Here is a 16,405-nt window from a genome sequence, read left to right as displayed (position 1 = left end):
AAAAAAAAAAACACAAAAAAACAAAACAAAACAAAACAAAAAAACCCCCACAAAAAAACAACTTGAGAATGAGGTTTATAAGATATTTTTAAAATTCTAGGCAGAGCTGACAATCCAATCGCAAAGCCGCTTTCCCTGTTTTTCAACACAATCCCCGCTCAACCGTACACACTGCGAGGTCCTCCTGGGCGCATGAAGACTCACCATCTGGATGGGTTTCTTGTGGAGATCACGTTCCGTCACCAGCTTCTCCTGGTCGGTGACATAGAGGCCTTTCTGCGCCAAGGCCTGGATCACAGCGTCGTGGCCCAGGAGGGGCTTGGCCGCGTCGCTCTTGAGAATAAGACTCCCGGCGCGGCAGTACAGCTCGGCTGACAGGAGCAAGTTAACCACGGGAGGCTTGATGTGCTCCTGGTCATACTGGTCAGTGTAAAACGGTTCTCCAAGGTCCTCGGGCACGTTTTCTACAAAGATCAAGGGGAAAAACAATCCTTACGAGATTGTTATAAAAGAAACACAACCGATTTACTTTTATGTCACGGAAGTTAATATTCCTTCTAGAAATAACCATAACCCTTTAACTGAAGACTTATTGGACCTGGGCAGATAATCTGGAAGGAGAAAAGGAGAGAAATTTCCTTTACAGAAAGAAGGTACTGTTCCGAGTATACTCTGAAAAGCACCCACACAGACATGTGTTACCGGAGGCTGGGGACTCTGGGGCAAGGACCCCCAGGCACACTCAAATGAGCAACAAGATTCCCAAACACCAGTGCCGGTGGATCCCTCACATTTAAGCAGTCAACCAGGAAAGGCAGTGTAACAGCGACTTCAGGGACTGCTGGCCTTGACACCTGAGAACAGAAATCACCTGCCCAAAGCTGTGCCCCGGTGGCCAAAGAGAAACCGCTCACCTCGTCTGGGCCTCTGCCACCAAGCCTTTGGCCTCTCCCTCTGAGCTCAGCCTGAAGCCACCGAGGGTGGGCAGGGAAGAACCACTCCTCAAAGCCCCTCAGAGCACCACTCCTCGGTGCCACCTTCCCACTGGCCACTGCCCATCCTTCCCCGCAAAGGAATGGATCCCGGGCACCCCACTGATCCATTCCAGGGAGACGGACAGGGCAGCTGCCCGGCGGGACCAGTTTCCGAGTCTCTCTTCGCTGCGTCTCCAGTGAAGAAGGCCAGGCGCCAGGCTCCTGCCTTGAGTGTGAAGTGGCAAGGCTACTGACAAAGGGGATGGACACAGCACCTGTCACTGCGGGCCCCTCTTCTCCTCTTTCCCACCCCGCATCTCTTCCGAGTTCCCCCACGCCCCCCCCCGGGCTCTGGGCTTTTCATCTACACCAGCCAAGGACCAGCCCCGTCTCCCGGAAGGAGAGGCAGGCACCCGAGCAAGAAGCTAACAGGGAGCTGCAGTCACAGAACCCGACACCAGCCAGGCCCCTGCCTTTCTGGAGATGGAGGGCTCCAGGCCAGCCACCTGCTGTCACTGGTTTGAGGAGCCTCCTGAACAGGCAGCTTTTTTTTTTTCCCCCCCGGTCTTTTTGTCTTTTAGGGCTGTACCCATGGCATATGGAGGTGCCCAGGCTAGGGGTCCAATCAGAACCATAGCCACTGGCCTACACCACAGCAACGCCGGATCCGAGCCATGTCTGCAACCGACACCACAGCTCACAGCAACACTGTGTCCTTAACCCACTGAGCGAGGCCAGGGATCCAGGGATCGAACCCGCATCCTCATGGATGCTAGTCGGGTTTACTAACCACTGAGCCATGATGGGAACTCCTGAACAGGCAGCTTTAATATAAGCTCAGTGATGCCAGAGTACTAATCGAAGTCGGCATTTCAAAAATGTATTCACAGTACTGACATATCATCATGCTCCTTAGCGGTTTTACCTTCAAGTTTTCTAAAAGTCCCATCATTTAGGGAAACAGTTTCATCAAACCGCAGTATCATAATGAGCGCGTGTTCACTGCACATACCAGTGTGGTCCCTGGGGAATCCAAGGAATTCGAAAGAAGCCCTACCCTCGGGGAGCCAATAATCTACAACAAGACTGGACAGACCGGTCAAGTTCATCACTTCATAACTGGGGACCACAGCACGCGGTACATGATCACAGACTGAATGAAAACCAGCAAGCGCTTCACGTTCAGAGGAGGAAGCGTCTCGGTGGGCAGACATGACTGCCCCTTAAAGACATGGGGCAGGAAGAGCAGGCAGGATTTGTGGCATCAGAGAAGAAGCGGATTTCCTAGCAGAACAGGGGCAGAGAGAAGACTGGACACCGTGGTGGGGAAGGGGCTCCTGGAGGAGCGCGGGCAGAGGCAGAGCCGGCCTGGAGGCTGCACTCAGGCCCAGGAGCACCGGCTCCCCAGCGAGAGGCCTCTGCACAGTCACGGCTATGTCACTGTACACAGCTCCCTGGAGAAGAGCTACCGAGGAAGGAGGAAAGTGACGCAGTAAGAGTGACGTTTGGGGACACTAAACTGGAATTCCACACTGATGTGCTAAAAATCAGAGACAGAGGACAGTAGAGATGCGGAGTGAGGGGGCCGGTGGTCAGCAGTGAGGAGAAGCCAAGAGGAAGTGGAGGGCAAGGGAGACGCTGAAGCCCAAGCCCGGGACCCAGGGAAAAGGCAAGTCAGGGTCAAGGGGGCAGCGAGAGATGATAGCCAAGGTCACCAGGAAGCGGTGTGTCATTAGTGGAAAAGGGGAATCTGAGCGAGCACCAGCTCCAAAAGCAGGATCACAAACAGTTTTAGTCATGTTGAGTCGGAAACAACAGCACAAACACCCAAGTTGAAAATCCACAAGGCAGCTGGGGTACAGACCTCTGGAAAGAGGTCAGGAGCAGGTGCACCAAGCTGGGGTTTGGGAGACGTCTGAACATATCACCCTCGTGTCATGAGCGAAAGCCCGCTCCTGCCTCCACAGCTGCACTAACCAGCAGCGAACCAGCCTCAAACCTGAGCACCACCACAGCAAGAGCCCCCCCCCCCCGAAAATCCCAGAACACGAGGCTGGAGCTCATTTACGTCCCAGGATAAGAGGAACCAAAAAGAGGGTGTCAGTGGATCAAATTTAGAAGGGAAATTATTTGACTGTAAGGTAACTATTGTTAATTACATAAAAAAAGATTTTTCCTGTAACAATAAAAAAAACGACTCATGTGGCTGACTTGGTACCTAAACCTTAGCTGTGCGGAGAAGGGCGACTGCTCCTTATCAGGATTACCGCTTTCTCCGGCATCCACTTACAGTGACGGAATGCTTTTACATCCATCCTCACATGTGGTCTTTAAAACAACGCGGTGCAACTGTCAAACCAGACAACGTATGGGTAAATATTAGGACCGTATGATACTTAAAAGCTCCTTTGCGTGCAGGTATTGTCTAAACATGCATTCTGTCATTCACTACTAACAGCTCTCTTGCTCCTATTTCACAGATAAGAAACTCCAGAAAAGTTACCTTGCCCAAGGCCACAGAGCTGATAAATGCAGTCTTAGCTCTAAATCATCTGGCTAACCGGATGCCAAAATAACAATGGTTTACTCTGACATCAACTGTACAAACGTTTTCCTAGGTCGGTCTCCCCAAGCAATAGAAATAAAAACAAAAAGAAACCAATGGGACCTAATCAAACTTAAAAGCTTTTGCACAGCAAAGGAAACCATTAAAACAAAAAGACAACCTACAGAAGGGGAGAAAACAGGTTCAAACAATGCAACCGACAAGAGCTTAACCTCCAAAATATACAAACAACTCATACAACGCAACAGCAAAAACCCTCAACAACCCAAATGACAAAACCAGCAGAAGATCTAAACAGACATTTCTCCAAAGACGACATATGGAGGGACAACAGGCACATGAAAAAATGCCCAACATCATTAATTATCAGAGAAATGCAAATCAAAACTACACTGAGGTACCACCTCGCACTGGTCAGAATGACCATTATCAGTACGTCTACAAATAACAAATGCTGAAGAGGGTGTGGAGAAAAGGGAACCCTCCCACACTGTTGGTAGGAATGTAAATTGGTACAACCACTATGGAAAACAGTATGGAGGCACCTCAGAAAACTAAAAAGAGAACTATCATATGATCCAGCAATCCCACTCGTGGGCATATATATGGACACAACTTTCATACAAAAAGATACGTGCACCCCTATGATCACTGCAGCACTGTTCACAATAGCCTCAGACATGGAAACAACCCACATGTCCAGGGACAGATGAATGGATTAAGAAGATGTGATATATACACATAATGGAATACCACTTAGCCATAAAAAAGAACAAAATAGTGCCATGTGCAGCAACATGGATGGAACCAGAGTCTCTCATACTAAGTGAAGTTAAGTCAGAAAGACAAATGCCATATGACATCACTTATAGGTAGAATCTAGTATATGGCACAAACGAACCTATCTACAGAAAAGAAACAAACTCATGGACTTGGAGAACAGACCTGTAGCCCTTGGGGTGAGGGGGGAGGGAGTGGGATGGACTGGGAGTTTGGGGTTAGTAGATGCAAACTATTGCATTTGAACTGGATGAGCAATGAGATCCTGCTGTACAGCACAGGCAACTGTATCTAGTCACTTGGGATGGAGCATGATGGAGGATAATGTGAGAAAAAAAGAATATATATAAATGTATAACTGGGTCACTTTGCTCTACAGGAGAAATTGACAGAACACTGTAAATCAATTATAATAAAATTTTTTTAAAAAAACAATGGTTTAAATAATTAACAATGATTTGCCAACATCACGAAGCTGGAAGGTGGAAGACATAGCTTAGGGGCTATTTTCATTTTATTACAATGTATCCAGAAATCTAAGTTAGGAAAGTATAAGTTTTAAAAAAGATCCTAAAAGCAAGGAAGAGGGAAGGGATCCATAGCAAGCCGAAGAATGTTTCCAGAATATGACAAAAACAGATTATTCCACCCCAAAAGAATGTAAAACTGCATATTGAGTATTATAAAATAGGTCACTTTTAAAAACAAGTCTTCAAGAACCAAGTATGTTTTAGACTCTGAAAATGTCTATCATTTTGCCAATAGTACAAGACTACCATCAAAAAAACAAAACCACCTTGGAGTTGTATCATATTTTAAAACAAAACAAAACAAAAAACCTGAAACAGCATCATCAGAAAATAAACAGGCAAAATCAAAATGAGACATTTCACCCTTCCCTATACCTCCAGAGTACAAGGAGGCAAAAAATTAATCGCTCAGGAAAGGGCACTCCCAGAAGTGCAGAGGATAACAGACAAGTTTTTCTTGTGCACCATGACTTGAGCAAGAACCTACCTTCCCGCTGTTACTATAAATCCTGAGCCCAGCCAGCTCAGCTCTGCAAGGAACCATCGCCTGAAATGCTTGGGCTCAGGCAAAGGGAGGCAGCTGTCTATAAAGCTAGGTGAGCTACCAGCTGCATCCATACACCAGCAATTACCCAGACGTCTTTAAAATAGGGAGTAGTTGGGAGGCAGGAGCAGAACGCATTTTGGAAACACCAGGTGACAAGTCCCTTTAAGCAAATGCGCAACACTGGACTCGATCCTGGAACAGGGCAAAAGCAGCAGTAATGGACATTAGGACAACAGCAAATGTGAAAACAAGACACACATTAGATGACAGCATCATATCAAAGTTATATTTCCTAATCTTCATAATTTTATTGAGATTATCTGAGATGTACTGTTCAACTCAGGAGACAGTCTGAAGTGTTTAGAGGTAGAGGGTACAATGTCTCTAATTCATTCTCAAACAGTTCAGGAAATATTTTACTTATATCCACCTGGGGTGTGCTGGTGGAGAAGGAAGGGAAAGGGAGAGAATGATAATAAAACACGTGGCCGAAACGTTAACAAGCGGTAACTCTGGGTAAAGGGTACTCTGGGTTCCTGGTCCTAATCTTACACATTTCAAATTGTGCTGAAAAAGTCATGAAACCTCCAAACACCCCAAATCAACATTTTCCCCCAGGCATGATCATTTCCCAGTGTTCCCTGCATCAAAGGAGGGCAGCACCACTGAGGGCACAAGCCAGGAACCTGGGAGTCACCATGAACACCTGCCTGTCCCTGAACCCCAGGTCAAATCCATCACCAAGTCCAGTACAAATCCCTGCCTCCGTACAACCTCCACCCACACCGGCCTGGTCCAGGCTCTGGCGCTTTTCACCCTGAGCTGCCGTCTGAGCTGCTGCCTTTGCATGCTCACTCTGGTCCCCATCCCAAACCTTCCCTACTGCAGCCAGAAGCTGCTCATTTCCCATCAGCAAACCTGACAAGTCACACACCACTCCGAACCTCCCTACTTCTTTAAGGACTCAGAGCCTTCCCCTGACCTGCAAGAAAGACAGGACCCTGTCCCTGCCCACGGTCCCTGCCGGCCCCCTCATCCCCTGCGCCCACACTCCCTTCCCCCGCAGAGCCTTTGCTCCTTCCGTCCACCACTGCTCAAACTCTCTCTCTCCCCTCTTCACTACACCCTGCCAGATGCTCCGGAGCCAGTGATCCGTCCAGTGTGGCCCAACTTCCCCCAATAAAGGGAAAGAACACAGCATTTATCCTGCCTTTCCTGTACAGAAAATGTACTTTTACTTTCAAGGCTACTCAATTCTACTACAAAAGATGCCTAAGTTTGTAAAACATGTGGAACCTTTTACGGTATTACAGATAAGGACTAGTAACCAAGGTTAGAGAACTCAAAGCATGTATCAAATAAAGGTCAGCGGTTAGCAGCATGCGTTATGTTAAAGCCAGAAAGGGATGGAAAAACCAAATGATACCCAATGTTCGTGAGGTTCCAAGGTGCTGACTCTTCATGATATGCAAGATACTCAAGGCAGTAAATATTCACGATATACTATAGACGCATGAGACTCATCAAACAACAGGCAATGAACACAACATACACACCAACATTTAATGTTCATGAATGCTTAACTGGGCCACAATCGGTGACACACACTCTGGCTTTACGCGTCTTCTGCCCAAGGAACCCAAAACCTATGGCTGTTTTTCAGGTTCCCTGGCAAGCCACAGCTGTGGCAGGCACACCTGTCCCCCATGTCTCTGATGGAGCAAGGGTGCACCTCGTGTCGCTCTGGGCTCCTTGTTCAGACCTCAGCGCCGGGTCTTGGGCCCACAGCATCTGTGGGCAAGGCTAGTGCCGCAGAAAGAGGTGGACAAAGCGAGCTGATGCCAGGGGCTGGTCGGGGGAGAGGCCGCACCTCTCTCCGCATGTACACTCTGCCCCGTGCCTCCCCCACGCTTTCACTGTCAACTGACGGCACAAGCCACGTGCCCTAATAAGCATTCTCGTTTGGTCTGTGAGCCTCTTTGTGAGACTGGTCCAGGCACCAGCAAGGGCTCCCATCACGCCACCCCCAGGCTTGCACCACCCCCTCCCAGGTTGCTTCCAGTCAATCCTCTGCAGATGGCCAACTGGGCTTTGTGTGACAAGTGAGGATGTCCTACCACCATCTCGCTCTGGTCAGGTTCTGCCTCCACTTCCCCTCAGCAGCCGGAGGAATCCCAGGTCCTCAGCTGCGCCCCCACCCCCACCCCCATCTCAGGCCCCCTCCCCTCTCCCCTCCCCTCCTGCAGGGTGCCTGGCACTGCTGTCTTTATTTCAAGCATCACCACACCTGAGCTGCGCGCGCGCGCGCACACACACACACACACACACACACACACACACACACGCCATCTCAGGTGAGCAGTGCCGTCCTCACCTGAGGACGTCAGCACTGCTCTCTCCCACCCCTTCTTTCTCTCACACACAGCCTGGCCCCCTTCGCACTGTTCTGTTCCTCAGTTAAAAAAAAAAAAAACCAAAAAAACCAGTCTTAACACTCCCCACAATACCATCTTCCCTGCACTGTGTCAAAATCTGTTACAACACAAAATTCTACGAAATGCAAACATTAGAGAAAAATTCACAAGTCAGCAACCTCGTTATTTGAGTGTCATTAAAAAATGGAGAGAGAGGAGAGAATGGAAAACAAGAAGACGGTTAAAAAAAAAAAAGAATCTTGAAATTAGCAATAAAATGCCAGCAAGGGGGGGGGGGAATGAAACCATCTACTTTGAAACTTTCCTTTGTTGAGGACCAATGTCTCTTAAAATATTTCAAACATTTCAAATGATTTTTATTCCAAGAGCCGACAGTACTTAAAATTCGACTGAATTCCCATTTTAGAGACAGAAAATGGTTCACAGGAGAGGGCTGGGAGTGGGGGAACGTGGCAGCTTCCAAATAGCTTTTCAGGATCACACGCGCACACATTCCCAGGAACCGGCACGTGTGAACTATGGAGTGGGGAGATAAAGACTTTTTCAGTGAGCTGACATCCCATTGCCTGACTGCAAAAAAAAGCCTTTCCGGGTACTTCACAGACCCCTCTGGACCTGATGCTCGGCGCAGCCACGCGGGCCGAGGAGGGCGTTGGCTGGAGGGGATCCCAGCCTCGGTTTTACTTTTCCCAATTCATAGTGAAAAAGCATTCTTCATAAAAAGAATTCTTTGACATTATTACAGAAAGACACCCCCAATTCCACAATGGGAGACCACAGAGTCAAAGGGAGCCTCAGTGTGCGATGGAGCCAGTCATGTCTTTCTTCTAAACAACGCCAAGCAAATGCTTATCATGACGATTCAGCAGTGGGAGGAGGACTGAGAAATAACGTATCAAATCTTCAAAACTGCGCTTAACAAAAAGTACTGCTCAATACATTGTAGTCATCCTTTTTAATCCAATGGGCTCAAGATAATTTATTTATCTGCTAAATAATTGGTATTTATTCAATAAATACCAATTTATTTAATTTAATAAAATTATAATAAAATAATAAAACGCCTTAAGCTCACCCTTCAAACAATCCTGACTCACCTCTCAAGCTGGACCCCCGCTACTTTACCCATAAAGCTCCTCCACCCAGCTGCTCCGACCGACCGACCAACTGTCCCCCTAACACCACCTGGGTTCCCACCCCCTGCACTCAAACCACCTGCTCCACCTGCCACACCCATGTGCCACTGGACCCACCCCTCCGGCCCCCTCTGACCTCCACCTCCACCTCCCAGGTCTTCCTCCACAGACCACCAAGGCTGCGAGCACCCCCACCCCACCCCCATGTCTTCTGTCCAGTTGCGATGTTTTTTTTTTTTTTTTTGCACCTGCAGCATATGGAGGTTCCCAGGCTAGGGTTCAAATCAGAGCTACAGCTGCAGGCCTACACTACAGCCACAGCCACAGCAGATCCAAGCTGCATCTGCCACCAACGCTGGATCCTTACCCCACTAAGCGAGGCCAGGGATGGAACCTGCGTCCTCATGGACACTAGTCGGATTCGTTTCTGCTGAGCTACGACGGGAACTCCGCTTCTCATTTTCTGAACCCTTCTCTAGTTAACATTCATCACAGCCCACCTACTAGAGCACAACTCTTAGGAGGAAGGCGTCCTTTAAATACCTGCAGCATCTGACACTGTCAACAAGACCAGCCCCCTTGAAACCTTCTCCTTCCAAGGCCTCGAGATTTCACTAACCCAGATTCCCGTCTCACATTTTTTTCTCTCCCTCTTATGACCTCATCTATTTCCAATTTCAATGACACTTTATACTGAGAAGATTCTCAAACTGCTATTCTGCAGCCTCGACTGCTCAGTCATACTCCACATGACATTTACAGCCAGCGACTCGACTGGAGTTCTCAGATAAGGTTATCTGGCCAACACATCAAGGTCAAGGTTGCCAGGTGACTTCCCACTCCAGCTCGCTGCGGCCTCTGTCTCTGCCAACCGCATCTCGGCTCAGTCTCCCAGCCACCTAACCCCACACGTTCAGGTACACGTCCTTCTCCTTAGAACCTCAGGTGACCTCATCCTCTTACATACTTCAACAACTCGGCAGGCACCCACATTCGGTCATTTAAAAACACCAGGGGTTCTATCTCTGCAATGGTTTTTCTGTCCATGTGCCTTCTCGTCATCCGGGAGAGTGATGAAGAGCGAAGCCTGAAATCAGATGTGGAATACACCTGCGGAAGTTGGGGGGCTATGGATGAGCTCCCAAACCTCTGGGCCTCGCTGTCCTCAGCAGTAACACTGGAGCGACAAACAGGGTCCAGCTCTTCAGGCCGTCGTGAGGATAAAAACGAGATGCTACGTGGAAAGCGACTGACACACAGCAAGCAGTCCATACACCCGAGCTTTTCCAGGCTCCCTCAAGCTCTCTCCAGCCCCTGCCCGGCTTCCTGCAGGAACTTCGCAGCCGGCCTCTCTGCTTCAGTCTCTTAACCACAGTGCTGTCCACGGACGTCACAACCTTTGGATGCGCGTGAGAGGCAGGTCTTACGCAGGATGTGGACAACAAAGTGTGTTGGGATAAGGAAAAATTTAAAACAGATTTTTTAATCAAAAAAAAAAGGAAAGAAAACAAAAAAAATTTACAGAAAGATGTGCCGGGATATACAAAATGATGCAATAAGGTGTGTTTCTAACAGCAAATGATTTCGTAGTTTCAACCTACATGGTACAAAAGGGAGGATGACAGCTGGTAAAGCTGAAACAACAAAGTGACACTAGGAAGTGGGCCTTCTTGAGTTCCATGCTAAGAACTCCACATGCAAGATTTTAATAAGAAGAATGATGTCGTAAAAAAAGTTTTGTGCTCTCCTTTTTCCCCCCAAGCAGTTAAAGCAAACTCAGCAACACCACCACATACACGGGTTGGACTGTCCAAACAGGAGAGACGGCCCAGTGTAACTGCTTCCTCTTCTGCAATCTACTTAATGTAATGAGAGTATCTTATCTGTTTATTGATTAAAATTCACCTAAGCAAATTTATTCTTTATCTGATCAAAACTGTATCTTCATCCTGGGACGAAATAAAAGATTTGTGCCATTTGGAATACCACTATGGAAAAGAGTACGGAGGTTCCTCAGAAAATTAAATATAGAACTGCCATAGAAGCCAGCAATCCCACTCTTGGGCGTATATCCGGACAAAACGTTCACTGGAAAAGACACATGCACCCCTATGTTCGCTACAGCACTATTCACAATAGCCAAGACATGGAAACATCCCAAATGTCCATCGACAGATGAATGGATTGAGAAGATGTGGAACACAGACACAATGGAATACTACTCAGCCATAAAAAAGAACAAAATAATGCCATGTGCAGCAACATGGATGGAACTAGAGACTCTCATACTGAGTGAAGTAAATTAGAAAGACAAATACCATATGACTTCACTTATATCTGGAATCTAATATATGGCACAAATGAACGTTTCCACAGAAAAGAAACTCATGGACCTGGAGAGCAGACGTGTGGTTGCCGAGGGGGAGGGGGAGGGAGTGGGATAGACTGGGAGTCTGGGGTTAATAGATGCAAACTATTGCCTTTGGAATGGATAAGCAATGAGATCCTGCTGTGTAGCACTGAGAACTGTATCTAGTCACTTGTAATGATGGACGATAATGTGAAAAAAAGGAATATATATTTATGTATGACCAAGCCACTTTGCTGTACAGTAGATATTGACAGAACACTGTATATCATCTATAATAGAATAAAAATCATAAAAAAATAAGCGCTTGTCAACTAATGTTTAAAAAAAAAAAAACTTTTAGTGTAAAGCATGCGATTCCAAACTCTGACACAAGACTTCAAATTAAGTAAATACTCCATTTGCTTTCTAGGATAACAATGGCAGTGCTTTATTTATTTTGTACAGTTCAGGAAGATCATTCTATGCCCACAATTGATTTCTAGCTATCATTTTAAATGAACTTTCCAACATATGGTTCCAAAACTGGCTTCTTCTTAATATGTTAACATTTAGAAAGTTTCTCACAAAAAAGACTACATTGGTGCCTGAAAATGCTATAGGTCATCATTAAAGAAGTGATTTTAGGGAGTTCCCGTCGTGGCGCAGTGGTTAACGAATCCGACTAGGAACCATGAGGTTGCGGGTTCGGTCCCTGCCCTTGCTCAGTGGCTTAACGATCCGGCGTTGCCGTGAGCTGTGGTGTAGGTGGCAGACGCGGCTCGGATCCCGAGTTGCTGTGGCTCTGGCGTAGGCCGGTGGCTACAGCTCGGATTCAACCCCTAGCCTGGGAACCTCCATATGCCGTGGGAGCGGCCCAAGAAATAGCAACAACAACAACAACAAAGACAAAAGACAAAAAAAAATAAAATAAAAAATAAATAAAAAATAAAAAAAGAAGTGATTTTAGGAAGTCCTAAAACTTAAGTTTGTTCTAAATGATCAAGTGATTCCCACTAGGCAACACCTCTGAGATATGCTGTCTACTCACATCTGCCATAGAACCGTGTCTGTAGCAAAGGGAAAAAAAAAAAATCTACATCAAGAGAAATGAAACCCCACTTTTTTCCTGCTCACGCCATACAAATGTGTATTTTTTCAAAGTTTCAGACTGTTGATGAAGAAATAAACAAATGTACAAACATAACATTTCTGAATATATTATTTCTTATTACTAAGTCCCTTTCTTAAGGTCGTCTGAGCTTGTTTTTCATTCCATTTTGAATGACATCTATCCATTCCAACTGCTGCCAAGGCAAGTGTATCGAGGTACCAATGAGGTTCATCCAAACCATCTGAGACTAAGACCTGCCTCTTCTTCAAACAGCGGTAAATAAATAAGCCTGTTCACAGGTACCGCGTGCACATTCCTCACATGTGCAGATAAACGGATGATTCTGCAGGCTGGTGTAAAGAGTGGACTTCAGAGGCAGAGTGACCTGCGCTGGCCTGTAGGCTCCACCACTCGCCAGATGTTTAATCTTGAGCTAACTCATCAGCACGAGCTCTCTCATCTGCAGAACAAGAGCACCGCCTTGCCCAAGGGCTGCTGTAGGGACATGTCTCAAGCATGGGGCACACAAGCGGCGGGCCCTGCCTCCACCAACGCCAGACCCTCTGGAGTCAGGCGATCAAAGCTCACATCTGCCCTGGCTAAAAATGCGATCGTGGGGAAGCTGTTTCCAGCTTTCTGCACCGGGGTGCTTGCTTAAGTGGGGACCCCACCGCCTGCACCATGGAGCTGGGCGAAGCCCAAATGCACCCCATGATGCAAAGCCCCAAGCACGGCACTGGCCCACAGCACATTCCACTGATAACGCTGCTCTCTTCACGCCTCTTCTCCAAGTGTGTTCAATGCGTGTTCGTCCAGGGTCCAGAGCCCAGTAAGCTTGCCTGGCACGTCCCCACTGAGCTGGCCATGTTCTGCTTAGCACCCTTTGGGAATCTAGGCCAACGCTGTGCCATGTGTACTGTAAGCTTCCTCAGTTTCGGAAAGAAAAATTATTTCTGCGATTCCCTCTGCCTTCCATTTTGTACACAGAGCTTTTCCACAGAGATCATGTTCCATCTTTTCTACATCCTTACCTAGCTTCCACTGCTCCTCCAAATGGATATTAGCTTCAGCATGATGCTTAAGCTAAGACTAAAATCTATTATTTTCACTGCTGTGATCAGGGGTGCCAGAAAACAAAAACATACACTAACACTTGGTGTGTGCTTCCATGTGTTACTGTGCATATGTATTTCCGAAGAAATCTTTAAAATCTAAATTATTTTAAAATAAATGGTTTGGCTATATTTATTCCTGATGACAGTTTTAAAACCTTGAACATCTTTCTACTTCAATATCACAGCATGAGAATTCAAATAAGACAAAAGCTGCCAAAAACATAAAATCAAGGCAACATGAAATTTCCCTCAAAACTAATTCAAACAATTTTCTAAACACTGAGATTCATTTGCTGGGTAACTAAACATGCAGTCCTGATAATGTCCTCAGCTGTATATGTTGAAACAGTAAGAACGAATGAAACCATTTACCCACATATTTCTTGGTCCTAAAATTGGACGTCCTCTCCCCACTGCCAAAAACTGTATGTAACATCTGGAGAAAAGTCTGTAAATACTAAATGCCAATAAATATTTTACATATCCAAATGGTATTAAGCAGGGCATAGAAATCTTACAAAATGACTCAAAGTCATCCGATGAAATTACCTTCCGGGAGCATCTCCAAATGAAAAGCTAATTTTCTCCGGCTTCCACAACATGGGCTCCTAAAGCAACAGCTAAGGAATTACAACAGGAGGCCCTTTTCCTGTTATTCTGCAAAGACTGGGTAATGGAGGGAGTGTTTTTTGATGGCTGCTGCACTATACAATTTGTGTCAACAGCATGTGCCCTCAAAAAAACTCTTTCATTAAAAAGAAAAATCCCACAAGAGGGAGTTTTTGTTTCTCTTAATTTATGAAGCCAAAAATGTTTGGAAAAAGGAACATGCCTGATAACACGGAAAGAAAAGAGCAGCCGACAGCCCGCAAGCCAAATATTGGTTTTAAATGACCCCTTTAATAGAGCCTGAAAGGGACGAGAGGACACAGGCTTACAGAAAGACAACAAAAATTAATGCTGCCCTTCCACAGAGGCCACCTCACAGTCACGGAGCCTGAATCGCAGCCATGGTTACAAATGTCAAAATCAATGTGGAGCTGGGTGCCATCCACCTTCTTCCAGTAATAACGAAACCAACTCAGATTTCTCGGTGGTGTGATGTTATGACTGGGGGGGAAATGAATGCAGCACAATGGGGAAAATACCACAAATGAAAACCACCCGATGTAAAAACATGGCAAAATCGCTCACCAGGAAGAAAAAAACAAACCACCCACTTTTGCTAACCAATAAAAGGAATCCGGCCATATCCCACCTGCCCAAACCGAGGGCTCTCGGGTTAAGACCAAACGTGCTTTATTCCCTTCGTTTTTACTCCTTCCAGTGTCCCACTGCGTCCCTGAGCCTGTACGAGGACACGCGTGGAGGGGACCTGGGGACTGGAGACAAAACCGGGATGCGCGCATCCTGCGGGGGAGGAAGGGGACCACGTACCTGTCCCGAAGGCCTTGGCCACCAGCCAGGCCAAATTGCAGGCGATTTTGGCCCTGGAGAAGTCATAGTGGTCGAAGGGCTTGATGGCCGGAACAATGAACGTCCTCCTCGCGTCCCTGGGGTCTGCAGCATCCCCCATCTTCCACGCGCTTGGGGCACCGGCCCGCCCTTCACATGGTGCGCCGGCCGCGGGGTGGCGGCCGGGGAGGGGCGCGCGGCCGGCCGCGGGCGGGGTCGGGGTCCGGATCCAGGCCGCTCGGCCCGGAAGGTGGCGGCGCCGCGTCCCGGCCGCCCCGCGAGCCTCCCGCGAGCGCGCGTGCCAGCGGCGCCTCCCCTTTGTCTCCGCGCGGCGGGCCAGGCGCGGCGGGGGCGTCCTCAGCGGTCACGTCGCGGGGGCCGTCCCGCCATCGCGCCGCCTCCCGCCGCCCCCGCTCCCGGCCCTGCCCTCGGGGGAGCCCGCCGGCCCGAGCGCGGCCTTGGGGCTCGATGGGGCCGCGACCCGGGACTCGGGGCGCCCCCACCCCGCGCAGCCGGAGCCGCCGCGGGGCGCGGGGCCGCGGACAGCCTGAGTCCCTGCGGCGCGGGCGCCGGCGGCCGCACCTCCTCGCGCGGACTCCCCGCCGCGCCGCCGCCCCGCGGACGCCGTCAGCCCGGTGCTCGGGCCCGCCCGGCCAGCCCTGCTGGGTGCTCCCCCTGCGGCAGCCCGCGCGGTCGCCGCCTCAGCCGCCGCCGCTGCGGTTTTCCGGCTGCGGCACTGGACGGAGCCGGGCGCGGGTCTGCGCATGCGCTGTCTCTCGGCCCGGCCCGCCCGCCGCCCGGCCGGTCCGGCCCGCCCGTGGAGCATGCGCAGTGGTCGCGGCTGCGCTCCTTGTCCGCCCGAGTGCACATCCTGGCGTGCCGGCCTGGGCGTGCGGCGGCTGCTGACCGGGCTGGAAGAGGCGGGGAACAAGGGGAGGCGGGGGGGTCCGGCCTCGCTGTGGCGCTGGTGGTTTAGCGACACAGCGCTTAGGCACGGAGAACTGACGTTTATCAAGGTGCCGGTTAGATGACACGCACTTTGCTGCCAACCTGACGTGCCGAAGGAATTCCATGCAGTCCTGGATGTCACCCCAGGATGGGTGCGATTGCTGGCTGACCACACGGTTGTAGAGGCAAGTCACACGTGGGGCTTGACCAGGATTGAGGATCTGGGAAGCTCCACACCTGAATTAGTTTCTTGACTTTGAGATAGTTTTCTCAGCTCCGTGCTCCTCACGTAAATGTCCTCTCTAGGGAGGGGGCACAGCCATCGTGCCCCCCCAACAGAGCCTAAGTCCCTTCACAAAGCAAACCGCACGATCCAGCATCTACAAACCCTCATGGCTCCATTTTGTCCGAGCTGCTCCGTTTCCCCACTGGGGCATTTTCTCAGATTATTTATGCGT

The 16,405-nt window shown here is 48.9% G+C and overlaps 1 protein-coding gene across 3 annotated transcripts in view; it reads right to left on the bottom strand.

Moving 5' to 3' along the window:
• CAMSAP2 (calmodulin regulated spectrin associated protein family member 2) overlaps window positions 1-15,263 on the bottom strand; it is an 86,807-nt gene extending 71,544 nt beyond the window's left edge. For all 3 annotated transcript variants that reach the window (XM_047754530.1, XM_047754528.1, XM_047754529.1), the window contains exons 1-2: window positions 14,982-15,263; window positions 205-464 (exon numbers count right to left, since the gene is read on the bottom strand). In XM_047754530.1, the coding sequence (XP_047610486.1) occupies window positions 205-464; window positions 14,982-15,120 (399 nt within the window). In that variant the 5' untranslated portion in view covers window positions 15,121-15,263. The remainder of the gene's footprint in view (window positions 1-204; window positions 465-14,981) is intronic.
• Between the last annotated feature and the right edge of the window lie 1,142 nt (window positions 15,264-16,405).

The sequence above is a fragment of the Phacochoerus africanus genome, chromosome 12 (assembly GCF_016906955.1).
Source record: "Phacochoerus africanus isolate WHEZ1 chromosome 12, ROS_Pafr_v1, whole genome shotgun sequence".
In the NCBI taxonomy this organism is placed as follows: domain Eukaryota; kingdom Metazoa; phylum Chordata; class Mammalia; order Artiodactyla; family Suidae; genus Phacochoerus; species Phacochoerus africanus.
The sequence above is the reverse complement of the archived record's forward strand: the minus strand, read 5'-3'. Positions and strand labels throughout refer to the sequence as shown.